The sequence below is a fragment of the Gorilla gorilla genome, chromosome 14 (genome assembly GCF_029281585.2).
Source record: "Gorilla gorilla gorilla isolate KB3781 chromosome 14, NHGRI_mGorGor1-v2.1_pri, whole genome shotgun sequence".
In the NCBI taxonomy this organism is placed as follows: Eukaryota; Metazoa; Chordata; class Mammalia; order Primates; family Hominidae; genus Gorilla; species Gorilla gorilla.
This window is the reverse complement of record NC_073238.2, coordinates 125,616,554-125,642,291: the sequence shown is the minus strand read 5'-3', so window position 1 is coordinate 125,642,291 and position 25,738 is coordinate 125,616,554. Positions and strand designations below refer to the sequence as shown.

Here is a 25,738-nt window from a genome sequence, read left to right as displayed (position 1 = left end):
CATTTATTCTGTGGTAACCAGATCTTCAGCTGGGCTACATGTATTTTAACTTAATTATTTTTATCTTAACTGGGATCATTAGATAGCTTGAGAAGCATTGATAGCCTTATATAAGCAAATTCAGTGACTCACTCTAGAAAAGTCTCTCTTGCCTAGTTTAGAAAGTAGGCACAGTTGGCTATAATAATAAAGCCTAGAATGTGATGTTAGTAGACTATTCTAATGCCACAAAAAATACTGCTTCACTTTAATTAAATTTTAATTAAAATGGAATTGTCTTAGTTTGGATCATAATTGACCATTTATGACCCACCTTTGTTTGTTTACCATAGAGCCCTGTCTAGAAACCAGATTTTCATTAGGTCAAATACAGGTGATGAGCATATTTAATATTAGTTGTTAAATTCATTTGCGACTTTTGCCCTTGGCAAAATGTAACCTAGATTTACTTCTAGCTATTCATTTTGAAATTCGTGGTTTATTTATATTTGTTCATTTTTTTGCCCATCAGAATAATATTTCAGTTACAAAATCTACCAGAATTCTGACTCTGAATTCATATTTTCTGATTTTAGGTCCTCTGAATTCTAGTCATCCTCACATCCTACTTTTGCCTCCTCTTTTTTTTTTTTTTTTTTTTTTTAAAGAGACAGAGTCTCACTTTGTCGTCCAGGCTAAAGTACAGTGGCATGATTATAGTTCACTGCAACTTCAAACTCCTGGGCTCCAGTGATCCTCCTGCCTCAGCTTCTTGAGTAGCCAGGACTATAGGCACATACCACCATGCCCAACTAATTTTTAAAAATGTTTTGTAGAGATGGGGTCTTGCTGTGCTACCCAGGCTGGTCTCAAACTCCTGGGCTCAAGCAGTCCTTCCACCTTGGCCTCCCAGAGCACTGGGTTTACAGGTGTGAGCCACTGTGCAGCCTCCTTTTATCTAATTGTCACCACAGCAGACTTGTCTGGTCTTGGCTATTTTCCAGTTGTTAAGGTGTTTCAGGATGGAGGAATCAGTTCCTGAGATAGCTATTAAGTTCTGCCTGCTAGACAGGGACAGTAAGTGGGTCGATACCATTCTAGACTTGTTAAGAAATTGTTCAGAATTTTGATTGTTTTTCATAGCAGCTTGATTAAAATACAGATTTTAATAATTTCCTTACTACTTTTATAGATAGTGCTTTCAAATAAAACCGGTGATTTCTAAATCCAAATGTCTTTTTCCCTTGCTAAATTAGCAGGAGCATGCTAAATATTTCATCAAACTACTGGAATGATGGTTTTACATTTTAATGTTTGAAAACATAATTTTGGTTCAATTGCAGTGTAAAACTATCCTCAGTAACTTTAAACTTGAAAACTTGGCACCAAATTTAGGTAGAAACTCTTTAAAAATAGTTTCTTCCTATTATTAACTGAAGAATATATTTAAGAAAGTCTTCATAATTAAATAAGAGTTTGGATACCAAAGGGTTAAAAATACACATGTATTTCTTTTGCTGAAGATATCTTAGATGTTTGCTAATGTTTTATCTTTACAAATGGACAATTTAGTAATGTTTTTTATCTTTTTTTAATGATTCCATGTATTTGCTTATTTCCATCTAGGAATAGTTACTAATGTATTTGAGATACAGCATACCAAATTTTAAAGTAACCAGAATCGTGAGTTGATGGTTTTTAGTCCATACTGTTAAACTTATGTTGAAATATTGACATATTTAAATTGGCTTCATGCTAAAAAATTACCAAAGGTAATTTAAAAGGCAGTGTTTTAGAGCAGTAGCTCATGGTCAAGGTGGTCACATGACAATGGCTTAAGCTCAGTGTGCTTCTGCACCTTATGTTGTCTATGTATTTTTAATCCAAATGTTGCCTGCAAATATGTGATCCCTTATTATTTAAGTTTCCTGTATTATGAACCATTGCCCGTTTTAAATCACACAGAAGATTCTGAATCTGTAAAAACTACACATGTCAATGTTTTACAGCTACGTAATTCGAATTGACTTGATTTTTTCAAGTAATCCTAGAAAGGGGGAGCATTCCATATAGAAACTGCTGAAACTGCCACAGGTGCTTCTCCGAAAACCTTACAGTTGTGGCATTGAATGTTCAGTATCGCTTCCTTTCTGCACACGAGGCATACTGTTGAGGTATTTGTTGCGGTGATTGGTTTTAACGCTAATCTAGGAATTCAGATAGAGATGCTTTAGATTTGCATGCTTTGCTTACCTAATTTATGATATCTACCTTTCTATTTGTAAACTAACAATAGCTAAGTTGAGATCAGAATTTTAACAGAAATATTATTTATATAAAAATTGTTATCTTTTATTGTCACATGGCATTAACCATAAGAAAACATCCTGAAGGTGATGTGACAACTCGGATTCTAAAAATTATACTTCAGGTATTTCCTGATCCGTGGTTTTTCAAAATTGAAACAAAGTCGTTCTCATCAGAATGGCTTCTCCTTTGTTCTGGAATTGTGGCACTATAAGTGGAAACTGGTGGGACCCTGGCTGGCTTCAGAGAGGAGCCTGATTTTTAAAGTTCTTTGGGGGAGAATTCTTAGATACGAATTTTAGTGAAAGTTCTTTGGGGGAGAATTCTTAGATATCGATTTGAGTGTTTGAAGAGACAGGGTCTTTCTGTGTTGCCCAGGCTGGTCTCAAACTTCTGGCCTCAAGTGATCCTCCTGCTTCTGCCTCCCAAAGCGCCAGGATTATAGGGTTGAGCCACTGTGCTTGGCCTAGAGGTAATAAATTTTAATATTGTATTCAGAATAAGAAAATATAGCATATAAGCATTTGTATCTTTAGTAAAGTTAATGCCAGTTTGATTTTTTTTTTTGCAAGTTACTTAGCAGAACATGTAATTCACAGTAAAGATGATTCTGTGTTGTACCACATTTTAATATTCCTGTTTTGAAAGAATAGTAGAGAGAAAATGGGTGGCCTGCTCAGTGATTGCTTTTCGTAGTCTTGGTGAATGTTACAGGAGATTGAATTTATAGATAAAAGCACAGTCATCATAGTTTCCACAGTACATTGCAGCACATTTAGCTTGCTAGCCTAAAAATCTGATCATGCTGAGTTTCTTTTAAAGAAAGTTAATTTTAGAACTTCAAACTAGAACCAGTTTGAACCTCAAGTTGACCGTTGTCTGAGTTTTAAAAATCTCTTCCCATTTTCAAAGATTTTTCAAATGGATGTAGGAGAGGACCAAGGAGGTAGGCTATAGCTGTAGAACGACACAGTCCTATTTTCAGAAACGAACAGACACACGTTTTAGGTCAGGCACAGCCCGTGTATCCAGGTGCATCAAACTGGGGATGCTAAGTTCAAAAGTGCGTCTGTTTTGAAGATTGCATCTGAAAATAATGTGTACATCTCCATTACCACCAGTTTGCATTCAAAATAGTTTTTGAGACTCTTTAAACTCTTCTGGATACTTTAATTTTCCCTTTGGAATAGTGTGTAAACACAGTCCAGATGAACTTTACTACTGGTACCTCACTTGAGGTTGACAGGAGTGGCCAGCAGTTAGTGCCTATGGTCATGTAATACACTAAGTCAATACCTGTGGAGTGAAATCCGGTCTCTATAAAAAATACAAAAAAAAATGTCTGGGCGCAGTGGTTCTCGCCTGTAATCCCAGCACTTTGGGAGGCTGAGGTGGGTGGGTCACCTGAGGTTAGGAGTTCAAGACCAGCCTGGCCAACATGGTGAAACCCCATCTCTACTAAAAATACAAAAAATTAGCTGGGTGTAGTGGTGGGCGCTTGTAATCCCAGCTACTCGGGAGGCTGAGGCAGGAGAATCTCTTGAACCTGGGAGGCAGAGGTTGCGGTGAGCTGTCACGCCATTGCACTCCAGCCTAGGCAACAAGAGTGAAACTCTGTCTCAAAAAAAAAAAAAAAAAAAAAAATAGAAAAACTAGTTGGGTATGGTGTTGTGTACCTGTGGTCCCAGCTACTCAGGAGGCTGAAGTGGGAGGAGCACCTGAGCCCAGGAGGTAGACGAGGCTACAGTGAGCTGTGATTGCACCACTGCACTCCAGCCTGGGTGATGGGAGTGAGACCCTGTTTAAAACAAACAGACAGAAAAACCTGTTGAGTGAAGGGTAAAGGATGGAGTATTTAAAAAGTACTATGACAGAACAAAGTACTGTAAGTACTAGAGTTGAGTGTGGATGGAAACACAGAACCTGTAAATCAAGTGTTTCATTTACGTGCTCAACTCCTACTGAATTTTAGCAATTAAAACATGAAAATTGAAATATTGATTAACAAATGAAAATAGAATTTAAAGACCTGAACTTCTTTTATGATCTTTAATGATTATTTGTTCTAATCTTTGACTTGGAAACCCAAATTATTTTCAGTCTAACGTACTTGAAATTTAACTATTAAAAAACTTTGAGGAACTCAAACTTTGAAGTTAGGGCTCCTTTTGTCCAGATAAAGCACATTGCCTGGTTTATTGTAAGGCACTTAGAACATGTAACCAAAAACACTCAATTTAGGAATAGGAATGATTGTTTTACAGTTAAGTGGTCTCTCAGGGTCTTTTGTTTTACACCCCTCTCAAGTTTACCTTTAGATATTTTTCTTGTTGTTTAATATTTTGTGACAGATTTGGCAACTTTTAAAAAGTTGTTTGAATTGAATAGTGCATAAAATTAATAGAAGTTTTTCAGAAAATCCATTATTAAGAGTAGAGGAATGAGGAGAAATATTCATTCTAAAGAGAATCAAAACCACAATGAGAGACTGTCTTACCCCCGTTAGAATGACAGTTACCAAAAGACAGTAACAAATGCTGATGAGAATGCAGAGGCAAAGGAACGTTTAAACACTGTTAGTGGGAATGTAGACTTGTACAACCATTATGGAGAAGAGTATGGAGGTTCCTGAACAAACTAAAAATAGAACTACCATATGATTCAGCAGTCCCACTACTGGGTATATATCCAAAAGAAAATCCATGTATGGAGACATCTGCACCTGCCATGCTCATTCCAGCACTATTCACAATACCCAAGATTTGGAATCAACCTGTGTCTATCAGCAAATGAACAGATAAAATGTGGTATATATACCCCGTGGAATACTATTTGGCCATTAAAAAAACAAAATTCTGTAATTCTCAGCAACATGTATGATCTTAGAAGACATTATGTTAAGTAAGCCAGGCACAGAAAGATAAATACTCCATGTACTGTACTTATGTGGAAGGTAAAAAAGATCTCATAGAAGTAGAGAGTGGCTTATACCTCTAATCTCGGTGCTTTAGGAGTCTGAGGTGGGAGGATCGCTTGAGGCCTGGAGTTTGAGACCAGCCTGAGCAACATCTCTCAAAATTAAAAAAAAAAAAAAAAGTAGCCAGGCATGGTAGCGCATGCCAGTATACCTAGCTACTTGGGAGGCTGAGGCTAAGGAGGATCCCTTAGCCCAGGAGTTCCAGGGTGTGGTGAACTGTGATTGTGCCACTGCACTCCAGCTGAGGCAACAGGGAGATACTCTGTCTCTTTAAAAAACAGTGGTTACTAGATGGAAAGATCAATTCTAGTGTTACCTTGCACTGTAGGGTGACTAGTTAACAGTAATTTTTTATTTTTTTTGTATGGCTAATTCAGTACAAATGGAAAGTGAGGTGATGCATATGCAATTATGCTGGGTTTTTTTTATCCCTATACATTGTATTGGAATTTACAATGTACCCCATAATAAAGGATAGAGGAATATTTACAGTATCATCTATTTGGTTAAATGTTATTCAGCAGTTCTGGCCTGCTGCCTTTTTTTGTATGACCTATGGCCCAAGAATGGTTTCTACATTTTTTAATAGTTGAGCAAAAATCAATAGAATAATATTTTCTAATACATAAAATTAGATGAAATTTCAGTTTCAGTGTTCGTAAATAAAGCTCTATGAGAGCATAGCCATGCTCAATTGCCTTGAGGCTGCTTTCAGCCTACAACAAAAGAATTGAGTAGTTAGGACTGAGAATGTATGGTCTCCAAAGTCTAAAGTAATTACTACATAGTCCTTTTTAGAAAAGTGCCTTCTGGATTAGATGATCCTTAATGATCATTTCAGGCCAATTTCTATAATTTGCACTACACAGTTGAGTGACCACTTGCAAGATTTTTAATGTGAGTAGGGATAGTAGAGGTGATGAATGTAGGTAAGGAGAGGAAATGAGAATGAGGACTTTCAGGGGCAAGAGATGGTGGTGTCATTTTGTGTTGTGTTCCTGAGTCAGGTACCAACAGATTTCCTCTGAGTAGAATATAAATGCTAACAAGTTAAACTGTATGTTGTATACATTCAGCCCTTGGTAACAAGGAAAATGATAGAGTTGAAATGTTCTTGTACCTCACTAGAAGCAGAGAAAGGGTGCTGGATATTTCTGTTTCCGATAATGCTGCATAGATAGTGCCACTTAAATGTAGAGCAAAATTACAGTCTCCTCTAAGTAATTCCTCCAGTTACCATGTGTCCTAGATTCCGATACCTGTCCAATACAATTTCTAGAACTTTTTCACCTCCCCATCATGTCTGCCTTCTAGTGCCCCAAAATTATGTGAGATGCTAGAAGTTGTTTGACCTGTGATTGTTCTTGCTTCCTTGGTCCTTACGTACGAGTACATAGCATGATTGGGCCAGAATCCGTCTTTTGAGCTCTTTTAGTAAAGTAAGTTTTGAGATAATACCTTAAGACCACATGGAAATTTGGTTGGTCTAAGTAGAGGACAAGCACATATTTAACTACTTTTGGCAGGAGAAAAAGTGAAGTGGGAGAGCTTACCAGTGCTACCTATGTGTAGGCTGACACTCTCAAACTTCACAGTCTCCAGGAATCTCCATATGTTGGCACTATTTTGTTGATTATTTTTCTATAAGGTTATATTTCTTTGGAAGATCAGTAAATCTTGCTGTTCTAACCCAAATTCAGTGTAGTCTTCAGCTTCTGAAGGAATAAAGGAATCGAATGTGCTTTGGATGTTCTTTTAACAATTTCAGAATGTTGGCATGCCCCTTGAGCATCTAAACTTCCCTCAGCGAATTGGTATTTATTTATTTATTTATTTATTTATTTATTTATTTATTTATTTATTTAGAGATAGAATCTTGCTCTGTTGCCCAGGCTGGAGTGCAGTGGTGTGATCTCGGCTCACTGCAGCCTCTGCCTCCCAGGTTCAAGCGATTCTCCTGCCTCAGCCTCCCAAGTAGCAGGGATTATAGGCATGTGCCACCACCACACTCAGCTAATTTTTTGTATTTTTAGTAGAGACAGGGTTTCACCATGTAAGCCAAGCTGGTCTCAAAGCTCCTGACCTCAGGTGATCCACCCGCTTTGGCCTCCCAAAGTGCTGGGATTACAGGCGTGAGCCACCGTGCCCAGCATGGTATTTATGATTCTAAGTGCCATTTCAAAAATCTGTTTGCTCTTTTTTATTCTCTGGTCCACTAAAGAGTAATCTTTACTGTGGGCTTTATTTCATATTTTTATTTGTCCTAATGCTAAGCGGTAGCTTCTCATTTCTCTGTTTCTTGATTTTGGAGAGCAAGTCTATGCTTATCTATAGAAATAATCAGTTTGTAAACTTATGTTCTCTTTGAAGAGTTTTTGAATTTTCATGTGGCAACTTATTTTTCTGTTCACATTCTTGACAGAATAGACCCTCCCAGGTCATCTGCACTTCTGATATCTTTTGAAAGTGAAATATACCATTAAAAAAAAGTCCAGCTATATGATGAAGCTGTCACATAATATTAGTATATTTTCTATTTGAATAACAAGGTGATCTGATTTTGTACAAAGTATAATTAATGTAATACAATCTGCCCAAACTTTGGTGCTTCCTTTTCATTTAATTCATATATCAAAATAAAAATATTATGCAATACTAGAAAATACTCATGGCCATTCATAGCCATGCAGTCTTATTGGCTAATAAAAATAGCGACTTTAGTCTGTAATAGTCCTGCACATAGCTGCCTTATATTTTTAAGAATTTTGTTGGTTTCTGAGATTCTCAATTCTCTTTCATATCTGATCAAATAGGATTTGGGTCTTTTTTCAAAAGGTATAGTACATTTATCTTATGCTTTAAAAAGTAGAGACACGTTTAGCGAGTGTCCATGCACACTTTTCATTTCTGAGATCAGAGCTTTATGATGTCTGGAAATAACGAATACAAGGCTATTGTTAGACCTTATAAATAAGAAAATATTATTTGTCCCTAATTCTGTAGTTTTCACTCTCAAATGCGGGGGGGTTTTTTTGTTTTTTTGGGGTTTTTTTTTTTTTTTTTTTTTGCATTAACAGTAACCCCAAGAAAGGCATCAGGGTTCTGGATTGGTTGTTTGAGTGACACAGCACAAGGCCTTTATTTCATCATGCTTTTGCTGTGGATGTAGTGTAGCTTGCTGAACAGGTATGGAAGCTGTCTTTGCTGTTAAGTACTTCTCCCGTTTATCAACCTGCAGCTAACAGGATGTCTGCTTTTTTACAGGTTTATTTCACAGAGCAGTGTACATTCTTGTCTTCCAGGGGAACTTCAACATGGAGTTACTTTTGATCCCTCAGTTTTAATTCAGTGTCTAAAGGTTTACAAGTTCAACTTACTCTATTTTATTCAGCTCTTTCACTTACTCTGCCATCACTTCCTACTTGAATCTGAGTTTTAGCTACTTTAGAGGTCTCAGACCTTTCCTTTTTAGTACTATTAGCCAGGTAAAACTTTGGTTCTTGTGAGTGGTAGGGATGAGTTTTTAGGACAGTATTCAAAGCCTTTTTAAAGGAACCAACTACTCAAATGCTCTACAATGCCAAAAATACAATACTCCTGCAGGTTTTTCCAAGCAAGGCCAAAACAATCAAAATCTGACAGAAAAACACAACTGTTCAGCTCTGGAATCTGATGATAGGCTACTTTTTAATGTCAGGACATCCTTCTAAACTTCCACTTACAGTGTCACATGTAAGCATGAAGGCTGGCTCGTTGGTGAGCCATTGCTTTGTTTTTAGGAAGACAGTTATGAATGCCATGGACAATCTCAGTACATGTTGTTTGTTATGATTTTATTCACGCTAAAGGAATGGGTATTAAAATTAAGTGCATATAATATAGAATTCAGTTTCAAGTCTGAAGTTAGCATAAATTTAGATTCTTCAGACTAACATAAAACATGATTTTGAGAAGTTAAATAGGAAGATGCCTTTTTTAGAAGTTTAGCATATTTAGTTTATCTCCCAAATCTTGCTTAGAAATCAAATGTATATAAGAGAAGTTAGTTACAGAGCTAGATTGATTAACTACTTCTTTAATGAAGATTTGCTATGAATTTGTTTACTCTTTCATACCACCTTCAGATAGCTAGTCAGTTCAGCAGGAGCAGAGACCAGGTTAGCACGCGGACGGGGTGTAATTCAGTGTTTTTGTGTTGTACAGCCTGAGAAATGCCAGTGGCCTGACAGCAGCAGACATTGCACAAACCCAGGGTTTCCAAGAGTGTGCCCAGTTTCTCTTGAACCTCCAGAATTGTCATCTGAACCATTTCTATAACAATGGCATCTTAAATGGGGGTCATCAGAATGTATTTCCTAATCATATTAGTGTGGGAACAAATCGAAAGAGATGCTTGGAAGACTCAGAAGCCTTTGGAGTAAAGAAAGCTAGAACTGAAGGTGAGACCGCTTTGTGGGTGGGAAGAGCACACTTATTTTTCCTTTCTTTAATATGTTTTCTTTTTATGGCTGAGCGCACCTTCGAGATGAGACCTTCACTTCAGGTGGTAATGCGCCTGGTGGATTGTGCGGTGACGGTGGAGATTTCTCCTGTACTGCCACTGCGAAGATGGGACACTTAACAAAAGGGAATGTGAGGGAAATACTGATGGCCCAAGTGTAAATGTCTGTGGAACTTTTTGAGCACCCATGTTTACCTGCCGTGAATTAGATTTTTTAATTTGTTGTATCTGTTTGAAATATATCTATTAAAGAAAATCTGCCACTGTGCCTGATTTTTTTTTTTTTTTTTTTAAATTTGCTTGTAAATGTTCCTGGGCTTATAAAAATTGCTGATGGTCTGGCAGTAAAACATTTTCACATTTGGGAAGGTGAATGTTTTCTGTACTATTTCTGTACTATGATTTGACCTCAGCGGTCTCTGTACCTCACATGTGTGTTGACTTATCACAGCAAGATCTGGTGTATAATTTGATCTTGAGGATTTAAGTCCCTAAGGTAAGTTATTTTCGTTGTAAGTATTCTCCCACCCCCCCTTTTTTTTTTTTTTTTTTTTTTTGCTCTGTCACCCAGGCTGGAGCGCAATGGTGTGATCTCGGCTCACTGCAACCTCCGGCTCCCAAATTAAAGCAATTCTCCTGTCTCAGCCTCCCAAGTAGCTGGGATTACAGGTGCATGCTATCACGCTGGGCTAATTTGTATTCTTAGTAGAGAAGGGGCTTCACCATGTTGGCCAGGCTGGTCTTGAACTCCTGGCCTCCAGTAAGCCACCTGCCTCGGCCTCCCAAAGTGCTGGGATTACAGGCATGAGCCACTGTGCCTAGCCGGTTTTTTGGGTTTTTTGGTTTTTGGTTTTTTTTTTTTTTTTTAAGATAGGTTTGAGTTTGCAAATAAGCAGAGTCAGCCAATCACTCTTGAAGTTGAAAACATCTCCCTTTCCTATAGGAAAATCATCTATATCTATATATAAGATGTCTTAGGCCAGTTGTCATGGCTCATACCTGTAATCCCAGCACTTTGGGAGGCTGAGGCAGGAGGATTACTTGAGCTCAGGAATTCGAGACCAGCCTGGGCAACATAGTGAGACCTTGTCTCTATTTAAAAAAAAAAAAAAAAAGTCTTAATAAGAAGGTAAATGTGATAGCTTGGCAGGCATATTTAGTGAACATAGGGGGAGAGGTGGGAGTGTAAAGTAATGAAGCAGATTATGAGCTCAGATTTGCTGAGTATAAGCACAAAGTTTTGCCCGTTGGTTTAAAAAAAAAAAAAACCGTGCAAGTTATAGCATAAGGAAAACTGAGTGACTATCAGTTAATCACTTAAAAATCTAGAGATTTTTGTTAACTTTAAATTTCATGAACCAACATCATCTTTTCTACCTTATTTAATGAGTGTGTCCAAGTGAAACATTTTTTCCCTATAAAGTTGATAAAATGTCAGTATTATGTACTTCACAACTATTTATATCTTGTCACCATAAAAATTCCTGTGATAAGACTTTTTATAGTAATGTATGAACTTAACAGTTTTATCAAATTCAAGATTTTTATGAGTTAAGCATTTCTGGAAAGATGCTAAAATCATAAGCATGACATGAAGATCTGCATAAAATTCAAAATGGTCTTTTAATGGTGATGTATTCAGCATTGTCATTTATTTGTACCATGTTTTAATATATTTTTTAAATGTAGTTTCAACGCCTTTTTAAGAGCATCCACTTTTTAAAAAAATCCTTTGTCATTTCCTTTAATTAAAGCCTGGTTAATATTGTAGAGTGGCCTCATGCCCTCATGCACGAATTGTACATGTCTGTCCCTGTATGTCACTGTATAGTCTAAACGTCCTTGAAAAATGATTTATGCTTCATTTTCTCTTATTGCTGATAAATCTTAAATTCTGTTTAGTATTTTTAAAAAGAGATCACTTAACATGCTAATTGGACTCAAAATGCACCTAGAAGGGTTCGTAAAACTAGTCTCAGAGTTTTGAGGTCAGTTGAATTGGCCAATACCACATTGCTTAATTACCCTGAAAAGCATTTCTGAGGATTCCTTGTTTCCTAATCCTCGTTAACTACATAAATTTGGTTTAAAGAGTCATGCTGACTTTCGGGGGTTTTATTTTCTTCCTTTAGAAGGAGGATTTGTTTTGGTTGACCAGTGATTAGAAGTTCACATTTTGCACGTTAAACTCACCATGCAGCCTTCCCAAACTATACATTCCTGGTCCCAAGCCCGAGGGTGCTAGTTTAGACAAAAATATGGTTGGAGCCGGCACTTCTGCTTAAGTGTTGCAGGTAATACGTAGACCTAACAGGTTGAGCCACTGTTGCAGGTAACACAGTACATGACTGATGTTTCTGTGATTATCACAGTTGAAATATTTCAGCCAAGATGCACATTACTTCAAAGCTGCTCATCCCTGGTTTTCCTGATTTGTATACTGACCATGACTTTACTAATTTCCTGGAACTTCTGATGGTTCTTTTATGTAGTTGACAGTCCTTAGATTTGCCACACTCATCACAAGTGTGTTTATATTTTTTTGTGTCTGAGCGTAGATGGGCATCTTCAGCTCACCTACACTCCCACCACTCTTTTCCCTATGGGAAAAGGTGATTTTTTTGCCCCCCTTTTTACCATTACATACTGAAAGTGATGATGCTGGGTATTGGGAGTCATTCTTGGTCATTAAAACAGCATTTTTTTTTTCTGCCAATTACCTGAATGTTCTACATGAAATTGTTATTGGTTTCAGTAGATATATAATTATTTCCATATTAACTGACCAGTTTTTTAGTTTTGATTTAAAGATATGTTGCTTTAGTTTTCGTTGTAATTTCTGGCATCTTGTTTTGATTTTGTTTAAATGTGTGTTTTAAGTTTTGCTTAATCTGAATTATTTTATTAGGTTTTTGGTTCTCATGCCAGAGTAAAAGAAATGATAAATTCTTTTTTCCTCATTTAACACATGTATATAAAAATACTTTGAGTAACTTCACATATAAAAATATTCAGAAGAGTTTAAGCTGGGTTTTTTGTTTTGTTTGGCTTTAAAAACAAAAAAAGTTACAGGTGCCAGGGATAATATCTTGGCTGCATAACTTGTATCTTACCAATAAAACTTAGTGCGTTCTGTTTTCCTAGAATTTAAGAGTTACAAATATTGATGCTTTTAGTGTGGAATTTATATTTACAAAAGTAATTACTTCCAGAAAGTTTTCTGGCTAAGTCACCTCTTAAGGAGATCCCTGTAAAATCCACCCTTTAAAAAAGAAAAAGAAAAAAAGCCAAAACACTTTGGAATCCTGAGTCTGAATGTTAACCATTCTTCCCCACAAAAAGTAGTGTCTGCTTTTAGTAAACTACTTTCAAGTATTTTAAATTGGAGGAATTTTCTTTTGGAAGCTGTTGATGTAAAAGATCTTAAGTGAAGAAGAAAGACTTGGCCTTTTGTATTGCTTGAATATTAACTGTCTTTGAAGGAAGTTATGCTACAAGAAGTCATACTTTCATAAAATTATTTGCATCCGTATCAAATGCAGTTTAGTCAGAACATAAGACATAATAGGTGTGGACATGAACTCTGGAGGGTGAAATACCACAGTTACTTAAGCAGTCTGTTTTGATGGAAAGTATCTTGGGATAATACTTTCCTCAGTGGGATTTTGTTCATTTTAGATGGTGCAAGGAAGTATCAGTCTTTAAATTTTTTTTTTGTTGTTTTTTGTTTATCAGTCATTTGCTCTGATGGTATGACGCATGGGCTTCAGGACTCCAGCTGCACCACTGTGTATAAAACTCAGTTCAGGTTTGCTAGCGTTCTTGGTTAATCTTCAGGAATAACCCAATACAATTATTTTTATATGTACTCCGTGGAAACTGTTGTCAAGTTTTTCAATGATCTTGGTTAGAAGAGAATGCCAGTCCCTTCCATGAGTGAAAACTTGATTTTGCTGATTGATAATTGTTTTGGATGGAGCTCAAGAGTCGTGGGGAAGAAGCAGGGGAACACAGTGAGTTTAAAAACTGACCCAATAACTTCAATTTCACAATTGGGACATTTGCCCCAGAAGTAGGCTGTGGTGACAGCAGATCTCAAGCGTCAAACTGACTTCACAGCTCGGTTTTAATCACATAGGCATATTATTGATCTTAGAAGCTCATTCATACTGTGAAGATATTGAATATAAAAACACCTTACAGAAAAAAGTATCTACAACATGATGATTTAAAGGTAAAATTACTGGTGGAAAGTTTTAACACTTTCCCAGAGTGGATTTAACCCGGATAAAGGATCTCTGCCTTTTGTCCTTAGCTGTTCGCGTTGAGCAGGGTTAAAGACTTGGTAAAGGAGGACAGATATGACCAGCTGGTTTGTTAAATGATAGATGTTAATTGCTTGAAACTTGAGAGGAAATAAAATGCCTCCCAGGAGTAAATTTGTAATTTAGTTCCTTCTAGTTTAGTTACATATTATAGCACTCCTGACGTCCTTACTGTTTTCAGATTTGCAGTATATTTGTTTATAAAAATTTGGCCAGGATGATAGAACACACCTACGTAATTGTGTTCAAATAAGGGGTGATTGTTTTTCCTTGATCCCTGAAGATGTGACGTCTTGAAATACAGTCTGAATTACACTTCCAGTCCAGACAGTGTCTGCGTTTTCCACTGTTAAAAGTCTCCATTTGAGCAAACCTCATGGGCCTGAGTTGTCCTCAGCACAGTTGTGGACACTCCAGTGGGAAGCAAAACCAAGACTGGCACACTTGATCACAAGCCGCTTTTGTATTATTTGAGCCAAACCCCCAGTCCCCCCCCCCCCCCCGATCTTTCCAGAGCTCTCAGTGCCCTTCTCTGTCCTTTGTCGCTGCTGCTTCCTGCTCCCTGGAGTCATCCCAACCCTCTGCACTGCTGGAATCTGGGCCCTGGCGGGTCCCGCGAAAGGTTACCTCGTAATAGAAAAACAATTTGGTTTTAACAGGACCTTAAAAAGTTGAGTAAAATGTGCTCTACAGCAGAACAAAGAATAGTTCCAGGTAATGGCTGGTGGGAAACCAGGAAGGCAGAGTGTCTTTCCTTGCTGCCTTAATGAGAAGACATTGAGGCTTCCCCAGTGGAAGCAACAGCAGGATGCACTCAGTTCAGTGGAAAGGCCACAGGCGGGAGGGGTCCTGGGCCATTTGGCCACCTCTCAAGGGTTATGGGTCAACACGTGGGACCCTTCCACACAGCACCTAGAGGCACAGTAAAAGGTAGATTACTAATCTAGGTCAGGATCTCAAGCTTCGCCTAAGTTCGTTGGGTGAAAGTACTTGGCAGTTTCTGACTTGTAAAATGTCTCCTGATTTAGTCTTGGGGAATATAACCAGTATGGCTTGGGTCTTGGGAGTAATGTCCTGTTGGCTGATTGGAGCACTTTATATCCCAAAGTATGACTATAGAGTGCTTTTTGGTTTTTTATGTAAAGATTAAAGTTGTGATCAGGCATTTTTCCTAAGCCTTACATGTATCTGCAGGCATGCCTGGCAATTACAGTCCTGTTCTCTTGTGTGTCAGTATGAGTGATGCACTGGAGTGTCTTCACTCCACCTGGTGAGCACTCCCATAAGCCTCTGTAGTGGCACGACCTTGGTGTCCAATTGCATTACTTCTGTAATGCAGCAGACCTTCCCGGACTTGAAACTAAGACTTTTTTCATGGTTTCAAGCTGCTTGAATAGCTCATATAGTTACAGAGTTACTGGGAACTGGCTTTAGGGGTTTTGTGCAACCCCCAAATTTCAGATGAAAATACAAATGCATACCGTTTAGTTGCCCTGGGCATCAGCCCCAAGTGGAGCATCTCTGCGTGTCCCCCAGGGTCAGGAATGTGGGTTTCTCAGCCACAGGCGTGCTCTGCTGGCTCTAGTTCTCACTTAGGAGGGCAGGCAGTGACCACACCTGGGTGTGGCTGTATCTCTGAGCAGGGAGGCTGGAGGTTTTGAGCTAGTCCTAGATAGGTTTCCATCCTGAACGTTGTGTCTCAGGTGTACTAGAAGCCTGTCTTCCCAACAGAGACCTGACACCTGCTTTTACAGTCAGCAGGTGAAGACCCTTTGAAAAAGTGGTCATACTAACATTTTCAGAAGCATTCAATCATTGTGTAACTTTAAGAGCCAATAGGAAGATAGGAAAGGATAGTGCTTCCTTTCCCAAACTGAGTAAACTGATGACCTTGGGAGACATGTTTTTCTGAAATGTCTGTACAGGCCACCCTTCTCAAATGCAAGGTGTAATTAAATGATTCCTTCAGCAAGGACGACAGCTGTGGGAGAAAATGCCACAGGTGGTAGGGTCTTACAGGTCCAAATCCAATGTTCTTAAAATTTTGAGAGGCCAGTTTTAATTTCATGGCTTACAACATAATTAAAAGATAAATAATTGCAGGCTTAATATCTCTACCAGCCAATTAAGAACTTATGTATAGCTACTAGGAATGAAGAAGGCGGCACTCGTGAAACAGCATTATCCAAGGCTCTGTGACAGCTGGTTGTGGGAACTACACCGTATAGAGAGGCCGTATCTATGGAGATGGAATGAAATTCTAAGGTTCTGTTGGAATGATTCCCACAATAGAATCTTGATTGGTAAAATATGGAAGCCTTTCATTCTTATCCTGCTTTATTAGAGAAACCATCTGCATTAACGAAAGATGCATCTACTCAATGGAGCAGTTTCTGAGAGGTCCCTGGTCACTGTGAGCCTTCTAGTTACAGGATTAATTGTTGCTGGAAGATTAGTGTGTTGCCCGCTTCCTCTTCCCTGGGCTGCCCTTAACGCGGCTCTTCCGGCCCCCTAGTGGCACCTCTGCCTTCAGGGTGCATGTCCCTGCACCTCGCATGGCCAGGCCTGCCTGGATGGTTGTGATTCCTCAGGTTGTATTACAGGCTATGCCAGCTACTGATCATTTGTTTTTGTTTACCTTGTGTTTTTGTTTCTCCTGGCTAGTGGGTGGGCTTCATCTGTTGATGTGAGTACTATTCTAGGTACTGGGCCTAGTGAAGGAGAAGACAAACACCCCAGCTTTCATGAAGCTCTTCTCTGTTGTGGTTTTCTAACCTGCTTTTCAGAGGTGTGAAATTGCAGGTAACCCCTAGTTGCCACTTTATCCGGGTAACATTGGCATCTGAACGCCAATTGAGTGTGTAGGTATTTTAAGCTGTCTGCATTGTATTCCCATCAAAGTCCACTCTTTTGTACAAACCGTGTTCGTGGCTGGCTTTGCGGGATTGCAGCCTGTGGGAGGAGCAAACGCTGACCTGCTCTTGGCTGCAGGTTCTCTGTGTCTGCGTGCCATGAAGGCTCCTGGAGGTTGAGACGACTTTGGCACACTTGGGGGATCTGCTCTTCCACCAACCCCCTCTCCTATTCTTTTTTCTTTTTTTTCTTTTTTTAGATGGAGTCTCGCTCTGTCACCAGGCTGGAGTGCGGTGGCGCAATCTCTGTTCAATGCAACCTCCGCCTCCTGGGTTCTAGTGATTCTCCTGCCTCAGCCTCCCCAGTAGCTGGGACTACAGGCACTCGCCACCACGCCTGGCTAATGTTTGTATTTTTAGTAGTATTTATTCAGCATATTGGCCAGGACGGTCTCGATTTCTTGACCTCGTGATCAACCCGCCTCGGCCTCCCAAAGTGCTGGGATTACAGGCATGAGCCACCATGCCCAGCCCTTTTTTTTTCTCTCTCTTTTTTTCAAAAGATGCCCTGCTTACACACTGATCTCTTAAAAGTGCATGCCTGAGTCATAGTGAAAGTGGAGCCTGGCCTGTGGAAGATTTTTTAAAGCTTTGAATGGATAAGACTAAAATCCACCATTGAATGAATGCCTCTGGTCTTAAAGCACCTGTATTTGAAGAATGCTTTTGGCCTCCTGCCTAATCAGACTTCTGACTACCCCCCATCCTCCCAACTACACAAATCACACTGCTCTGTTTCTCTCCCACATACTAATTTCAGAAATCGGGTTTCTCATTCTGTACATTAGCATCTTTGTAGAATAATCCAGATCTCATATATACAGTATAATCAAAAATGACTCGCGGGCCTCTAAAACTAGAGCTAATTCAAGCTGCAAAGTTCCATTCTCCCTATTTTTAAATGTTTATATGAAAGAGGTATTTAGCACTGAAAGTTGCTATTTGTGGTGTGTATTCTTTGGCCCAGAAATAATTCTAAGTATCTGAGTTAACCAGAAATACACACAAAAAATGCATTTATGAGTATGTTAATTGTGGTATTCATGATAGGAAGGAAAAGGGAAGCAGCCCAGACAGCTGCAGGGAATTTGGTTAGGTGAATCGTAATACAGCCATAGGGCAGAGGAAAGATTGTTTTGAAATTAACTGATAGGACATTTATGCCATGGTAAATGAATAAAGCAAGGTGTAACAGTGATTTGTTAGAATCCTTTTTGGTAAAAACATTCTTAAACACGAGAAGCCGTTCAGACGCATGGAGCTGCTTGTAAGAAGTGAGTCTTGCTAGGATTCAGAGGCGGAGGGGCTCGGGCAGCGTGTGTATGACATGGGGCATTTGCATCTCCACAGTACAGAGAATGGTCATCTTGGAAGTGAAGTGCCTGTGTAGCTTTAGCTTCACAGTTCTAACGCTTTCTGTATTTTGGTGTAATTATTTTACTGTATTTTGGTGCTCAGATCAAATGCCACTCTGGGACAGTGCTGACAGACTAGTCTTGAGTCTCTTAGCCTTTACATTATTTTTTTGTTAATGGAAATAGTGGATTTTTTTACAAAATCAGGATTGTTTTAATTGTATGTAAATTTAAGAATTGTCTTAGTATTTTAAAAAAAAAAATCTGCTGAATTTGAAAATGGAGTTTAGAATTGTTTCCAGGTTATATAACCACTTTATGTCTTCTAAATGTCCAGAAAATTAGAATTTTTGCCATCAAGTAAATCTATAATAGGCATCTGAAATTCCATGACCTTAAAATCTGCACGTCAAGAAATTTTTTTGATTGTGGAAAAGTTTTTCAGTTGTGTGCTAAGCTCATTAGTGACCTGTCGATTTTTTTTATGTGATTGTTTAAAGTGTTCAGTGTTCACACAAAATAATGTAAACTGTGTGTCTGAACACTTATCTTGTTACAGACAAAGGAATCTGAAATAGTCTTTGTTTTCTGTGCAGCTCAAAGCTTGGATTCTGCCGTGCCACTCATGAATGGCGACACAGAAGATGATGCTGACAAAATGCACGTTGATAGGGAGTTTGCTGTTGTAACAGGTGGGAGTGGACAGTTTCCTGTTAGCTGCAACAACAATCCAATGGTCGAAGACACCAAACAGCAGGAGAGTGGTTCTGTTGGACCAAAAGAAATAGAAATATATACTGTGTCAGCAATGCAGACCCCCTGTCGTTGCAGGAATCAGTATGCATATTATTTCTAACATAAGTTTTTCTCAGATGTTTTGCACTTTGTTGTCCAGTGTCTTTTTAAAAATGTTATACTATAATTTGCATATCTTGGGCAAGTTTGTAGATACAAGAAGTGTTTTGGGTATATTCTATGGACATGAAAAATGTAAGTGCAATCTTTATTCTGATTTGAAGCTGTTGCTTAATGTGCCTTGCTTATTTTTAATGAGGTTTGCATTTTTAATTTTCTGACATATGGCCTTTGGGTGAATATACCGAACATGCTACAGTTAATATTTTCAAACCAATATACCACAAAGAGGACGACTAGCAGTAAACACTGAGAAACTAGTAAATGTGGTTCTGACTCAGCCCGGTCACTCCAGCATGGAATCTTTTTCCCAGGACTTGGTTGCTCTGGTTTCTGTGGTCTTCATTCTGAGTCTGTTAAAATGGTAAACACTGTGTTTCACAACACACATTTTATACATTAATGTTTTTAGTATATTAAAACAGTATTCCTGTTTCCAATTTTTAAAAAGCAGAAGCAGCTCTGTTCTTATAGCATTTAGAATATCTAAAATGATTTGTCCATTTAGCTATTGCTTTTTTATTCAGGTGACTACAAAAACATTTTTAGCCATTCTCTTAACATGCATGAATATTTAGAAGTAGATTTTTTTTAAGTGAATTATGTCTTTATGCAAATTCTTCACTGGGGATGAAAAAAAAAAGAGTATGTATATAGTTTCCCAAACCCACATGAAAAAAATCATTTGTGTTCACTAAACTTAAAAGAAAATGTGTTCATCTTTCTGGAAGCTACAGAATTGCTGTGGTCACCTTCTTCCCAGTAGAGAAATTCAGATCAGTTAGTATATTTAAAATAATAGGTTTTCTGTAGTCAGGGGCTATTTGACCTTAGCTAAAGATCCATAACAAAACTCAAATCCTGCTTTTTTTAAAAGTGACCTTGCTACCTTCTTTTGAATAGGCAGAAGTGGCCACCTTTTATTCCCCAGACATTAGTTATTTGTTAAACTTTATCCAAGCTGGAACATACTTTTGAAAAACCCAGCCCATCCCGTATACCAGATGCCGAGTCCATACACCCTGTGTTTCCCGTCATTTGATTTATGACACTCTGAGTAAACAATGTGTTAAATCACTAGAGATTACTCGAGGCTTTCCTTGTGGGACATGGCACTCCACGTCCACTGGAAGCTTGAGGGAGCTGCCTTCACAGTCCTTTGAGAATCAGACCAAAAGTCAGGCTGCTCTCCTTTAAACACTTGAGTAATTCCGAATTTTTGTTCTGCCAAAATTATTTCCAAGAATTCTACATTTTTGAACAACTGTGTACAGCTATCTTTGCATTTTAAATGCCCCTAGTTTGAGACTTGGGAGGGTCAAGTGTCCCCACCCCTGGAAAGGGCTCGGATAGGAGGGTGCTTGCTTCTAAGTCCTGATCTTCTCTATGGGGTTGGCTGGAAGAGAAGTAGGATCTTGTCTGAAACCTCATCCCCAGCATTGTGTTTGGATGTTCGTGGGATCTGAGGGCTGGCCAGGCAGACAGAAGGGAAGTGCGGGTCTTGGCTGGCAGCTGGGAGCAGAGGAAGGGAGATGTTGGAGGTCGTGATGCACGTGCTCTGCCTCAGTAGGTCTGAGGTGCCCGCTGTTGTTATGCTTAGTTTTATTAGATTCTCTGTAACAACATGAGCTTACCAACCAGCCTTGATTTTGAGATTAAATAATTGAACAGATTAACTGGGCACTGAAGTAAAATTCTACCTACTTTATTCTCTTAGTAAAAACTATACATACAATAAACAACTGTCAAGGTTGCCATCATATTTGAGTTTTGTCACCTAGGAAAACATTGTTTATACTTTGTTTTTGAAAAAATTCATATGAATTTCCCCTGGGAATAACTTGTTTTATTTCAGTTTTTATTTTCTATTTAGTCCTTGAAACACTTGTTTTTTAGTCTAGGATTTTAGCCAAATAGAAAAGCTATCATTTAATTTGGGGGAAAAAAATCTATTGTCCTGTGAAGAATTTATAGCAATTATTAAACTATGTTGCTTAAATGTAAAAAAAAAGGATGATTAATGGAATATTTAGATAATATTTCCATTCACTGAACAAGCCGTGATCCTTTATTGGCAGGAAGACTTGCAGGACATATCAGAAGCCTCTGTCAGAGGTTTACAGGAGGTGAGATGGAGGGGAAGCCCTCTATGGGAAGAGTCCCATGGTGTGTGACGTGTTAGGGTAATCGGATGTATTTAAGCTGCGTCCTTATTCTAAAAGTTATTAGAACTGAGCTCTTCTAGATTTAATAACATGCTTTGCTTTGGTAGTGAAGAACATTGAGATAAAATCTAGTATTACCGAGTTAGAGATAATTTTAGATCATCCCTTATACTGTTATGTGAATTCCTGTGAACATGAATATTACTGATTCTCAAGTTCCAGTATACAGAAGAATAACTTGTCATTGCCTGTCGTGGTGTACCCAGATGTTCCATGATGGACATTTTATCCCATAAGACGTCTCCCTCCTGATAGATGTCTGTATATGCAGATTAAACTACCAACATTTTTTCCAGCAAAGGTGGTTTTTGAAAGTAACCTAATGAAACCCTGGCTGCCATGGTCATTTTAATTGCTGGACTGAGAAGAAGCGACTCTGCGTTGTGCTGTTGGCCCAGGCCTGCATGCCTGAGGACTGTTGGCCGTTACAGTTCCTTGCTATGGTCGCCGGTCCCTCTGTATTCTGCCAGTGCTCTCATGTGGCATTTGGCAGAAGTACTACGTAGATTTCTGTGCTACTGAAAAAAATAAAAATAAAAACAGTGGTTCCTTTTAATAGCCCTGATTTGAGACTTAGGAGAGGGTCAAGAATCCCTACCTGATTTATGAGGAGAGAAGATTTTTAAAAAACCTCATGTGATGCTGTCATACATAGTTCAAAGAGCTTCCTTAATTCACTTCATTTACCTTTTTTTCCATTTTCGCTTGAGAACTAGAGAAGTTTGTGTTCTGTTGGAACCCTCTGTAGAACACTTTACACTCAGTTCTGATGGACCTTTTCAGGGGCGATTTTTTAAAAACCGCTCTCGAAAGTAGTCTTAAAATGAGAGCACTTTATTGATGGCTTTTCAGGACTGTGTTGGTATTTTTCATGCAGTGTATTTGTCAGCTTACATTTTTCAGTTGAGCTACCTGATGCAACTGACACGCATATGATTTTCCTATCTTACCAGGCAAATACTACTGTTAACGTTTTAATAGTAAGTCTACTTATGCACATTGATTTTACTTTGAAAAAAGAACTGGTTTAAAAGGAAAAAAAAGAAACTAAAATTCTTTAAAATTGTAATGGCAGTGAAGCATTTTATAGTTTCTCCTCCCTCATTGGTTCTGAATTTTGGTGACAGGTGTATTTCTTAATGCAGATATGAAAAACAGTAGCTCCGTATCGAATACATTGACAAATGGATGTGTCATCAATGGACATTTGGACTTCCCCTCCACGACCCCGCTCAGTGGGATGGAAAGCAGGAATGGCCAGTGCTTGACAGGAACTAACGGAATTAGCAGTGGATTAGCCCCAGGACAGCCGTTTCCGAGTAGCCAGGGTTCTCTCTGCATTAGTGGGACTGAGGAGCCAGAGAAGACCCTGAGAGCTAACCCTGAGTTGTGCGGTTCTCTGCACCTGAACGGGAGTCCAAGTAGCTGCATAGCCAGTAGGCCTTCCTGGGTGGAAGACATTGGGGATAACCTGTACTATGGACACTACCACGGGTTTGGGGACACTGCTGAAAGCATCCCAGAACTGAACAGTGTGGTCGAGCATTCCAAGTCCGTGAAGGTGCAGGAGCGGTACGACAGTGCCGTGCTGGGCACCATGCACCTGCACCACGGCTCCTAGAGACGCTGACCTGGCTCTCGGAAACGCAGGAGTCCTTCCTGGTAGCCAGCTCAGAATACCCATGTAGCAGCAACTTGAACGAATGTCGCAACTTGTACTTTTTTTTTATACTTCAACTTTCTGAAAAAGTAAACTTCGACAAGTTCCCAGCAACTGCTTGTTTGTGCATGAGTAGGGCTTACTAAGTGCATAGATGTTTCTACAGTGAGGTGTCCTTTTTATAAGGTGCACTTTTGGAGTTTCTGATGCCAATCTCAACATTGTCTTTTTAATACTGTCACCAGATATTGCCATTTTTCTTTTTGTTAAAAGATTATATGATCAAGATAAATTGGGGTGGTAAATGAGGTGCCTGGTAATTTATCTCTTTGCACATGGGCATCATTTTAAAAAGCTTGCTTCCACTGTTTTCTGTAGAATTTGACGGAACACAGCTATTTCCCTATGCAAGGTACAGCCTTACAAAGATTTCTGCAGTGATTTGTGTGAAGAAGAGAACATTTGTCTTTTTCAATGAAGCTTTGCAGATCACCATGTGGTTGAAGGTTTTAGTTGTGGACACAGTGGTCCCTCCTTAATGATGAAGATCACTGCCTTGGGCTTCATGGAAAACAGGCCCAGCCTGGGGCTGCGTTCTGATTTATCGTTTTTATTCCACATTTCCTACTTGGTCTCTGGAAATTTTACCACATGTAACAGATTCCTTTATATGTAGTGGAAGTTACTATTTGTAGGAACTGTCAGGTCAAAATATTTAACTGACTTTTGACATGTATTTTCTTTTTTCCTTGTTTTTGTTTTTTGGGGTTTTCTGCTTTAAGATATATACCACTATGTATATCCAGTTAACTGAGAGAATTTGGACTCTCTTAATAAAACTACATTAAGTTTTTGATTTTGTAGAAATTAGCTTTTGTCTAGGCAACTAGTGGTTATACTCTGCAAATATTGTAATGAATTTTTACTTTTTTGATTTTTGTAAAAAAAATTGGTGCAGATAAAATGTCAAATGAACAAACCAGTGTACTAAGAGTGTTACTAACATTTTGTTCTAAAACTGTCCTTCACAAATTGAATAAAAAACTCTCACACTCAGTGTGTCCCTGGGGTTTCTCTCTGGGCTTGGGGGCCAGCGGGTTGTGGATATCTGTGGAAGGAATGGGAAGGGAGGAGAAGTTTACTATTGTTTCATTTTGCTTATAAGATTTTACTTGACTCTTCTTACACTCTTCATACGGTGTTTTTTCTATTTTTGAGTTTCTACTCTAGTTTTATGGGCACTGTTGGTACTGAACCTCTGTGGAGGAAGGATGAATTGCATGTCAGTTCAGTATTGTGCCTGGGTGCTTATTTTCATAAAAGACAGCAACCATAATGTTCTAAACTTCTTTGGTTTTAGCAAATGTTAATTAATGTAAGCCTTTTAGGAATATGAATTACAGTTATAAATAGCACCAAAATAGCCATTCTGGCATGCCTACATATGCAATTTAAAACATTCACTGCATCATGCATATTCTTGTAAAAACTTAGACCACAATAAGAGAGCATTACGCTTTGGAAGTTTTGCAAAAATTACAGTGAGAACGGGAAGAGAATGCATAGCGCTGTCCAGGCCACTGCCCCCCATCCTATGGCAGACACTAGTAATCAAGCTTAGAACTGGGATTTGGCCTCAGACTGATCCAAGAAGCCACCCACACTACTGAGTTTTTAAGAGAGATGAAACTTGATGCCATCCCGTTTGGACTGTTTTCTAAGGTATTCCAGATGTTCTATAGTGACTTAATTCTTTGCTGAAAAACGTTGTGAATCTCTGAAAACACAGTAAACATACTTTTGATTAGTCTTGAATTTTTGGACGGAAGATGACTGCTTAGGAACAAAAATGTTGCATAGAACCTAGAGTAGGGCAACATCCACACTTGAGTGGATGATTGAAGTAGTTTGTCATATTCTAGTTTAGAGTCATTTACACCAGTATATTCAGTTCTTATTTAGCGATACATAAGGAAATGGTGATGATGGAATTGCTTTCATGCCTGGAATTTGCTTCAAAACACAAAAATATGAGTGGGGCCCATGATCCCTGGTGAGTGGAGACAAGGATCAAACACAACGGGTGCGGGCTCATGTTAAATCCATGTGGTGGGTATGTGAAGGTGCATTAGTCTGTGTATTTTGTATTTATTTGAGACAAGTTTTTTTGGGTTTTTTTTTCAGGACTTGAAGAAAAAATGCTGTATTAAAAAATATGGTTGTCATTTTAACATTGAGAATAAGCTTAGGTTTTTCTGTGTCCACCAGAATTGACGTTTATACTGATGGCAAGAATAGCTCACTGAGTCTTAGCCTTTTTGGCCTGAAGATACTTTCCCATGCATGCATTCTTTTGTACTAGTAGAAACAATTGGAAAATGAAATAAAGCCCATTTACAGTGACACCCAAACCATGGCATACCTATGAAAATATCTTAACAAAAGATGTTCAAGACCTCTACACTGAAAACTATAAAACATTACTCAGAGATAGAATACCTAAATAAATTTTTGGTTGAAGTATGTGGAGAAAATCTGGCCTTACACAGATAGGTGATTGGAAAAAGGGATATTTGAATCGT

At 38.6% G+C, this 25,738-nt stretch overlaps 1 protein-coding gene across 4 annotated transcripts in view; it reads left to right on the top strand.

The window, feature by feature from the left end:
* Nucleotides 1-24,212, top strand: part of ANKRD10 (ankyrin repeat domain 10) — a 36,397-nt gene extending 12,185 nt beyond the window's left edge. The window contains exons 4-6 of one of the 4 annotated variants that reach the window (XR_010130626.1): nucleotides 8,528-8,621; nucleotides 9,467-9,702; nucleotides 18,953-19,048. Coding sequence is in view for 3 of the 4 variants with exons in the window: in XM_004054743.4 (XP_004054791.1) it covers nucleotides 9,467-9,702; nucleotides 18,953-19,048; nucleotides 22,642-23,117 (808 nt within the window). In the remaining variant the exon portion in view is untranslated. Of the gene's footprint in view, nucleotides 1-8,527; nucleotides 8,622-9,466; nucleotides 10,033-18,952; nucleotides 19,194-22,641 lie in introns of those variants that run through there. The other 3 variants (XM_004054743.4, XM_019039696.4, XM_055360422.2) reach the window with 3 other exon arrangements.
* Nucleotides 24,213-25,738: the final 1,526 nt, after the last annotated feature.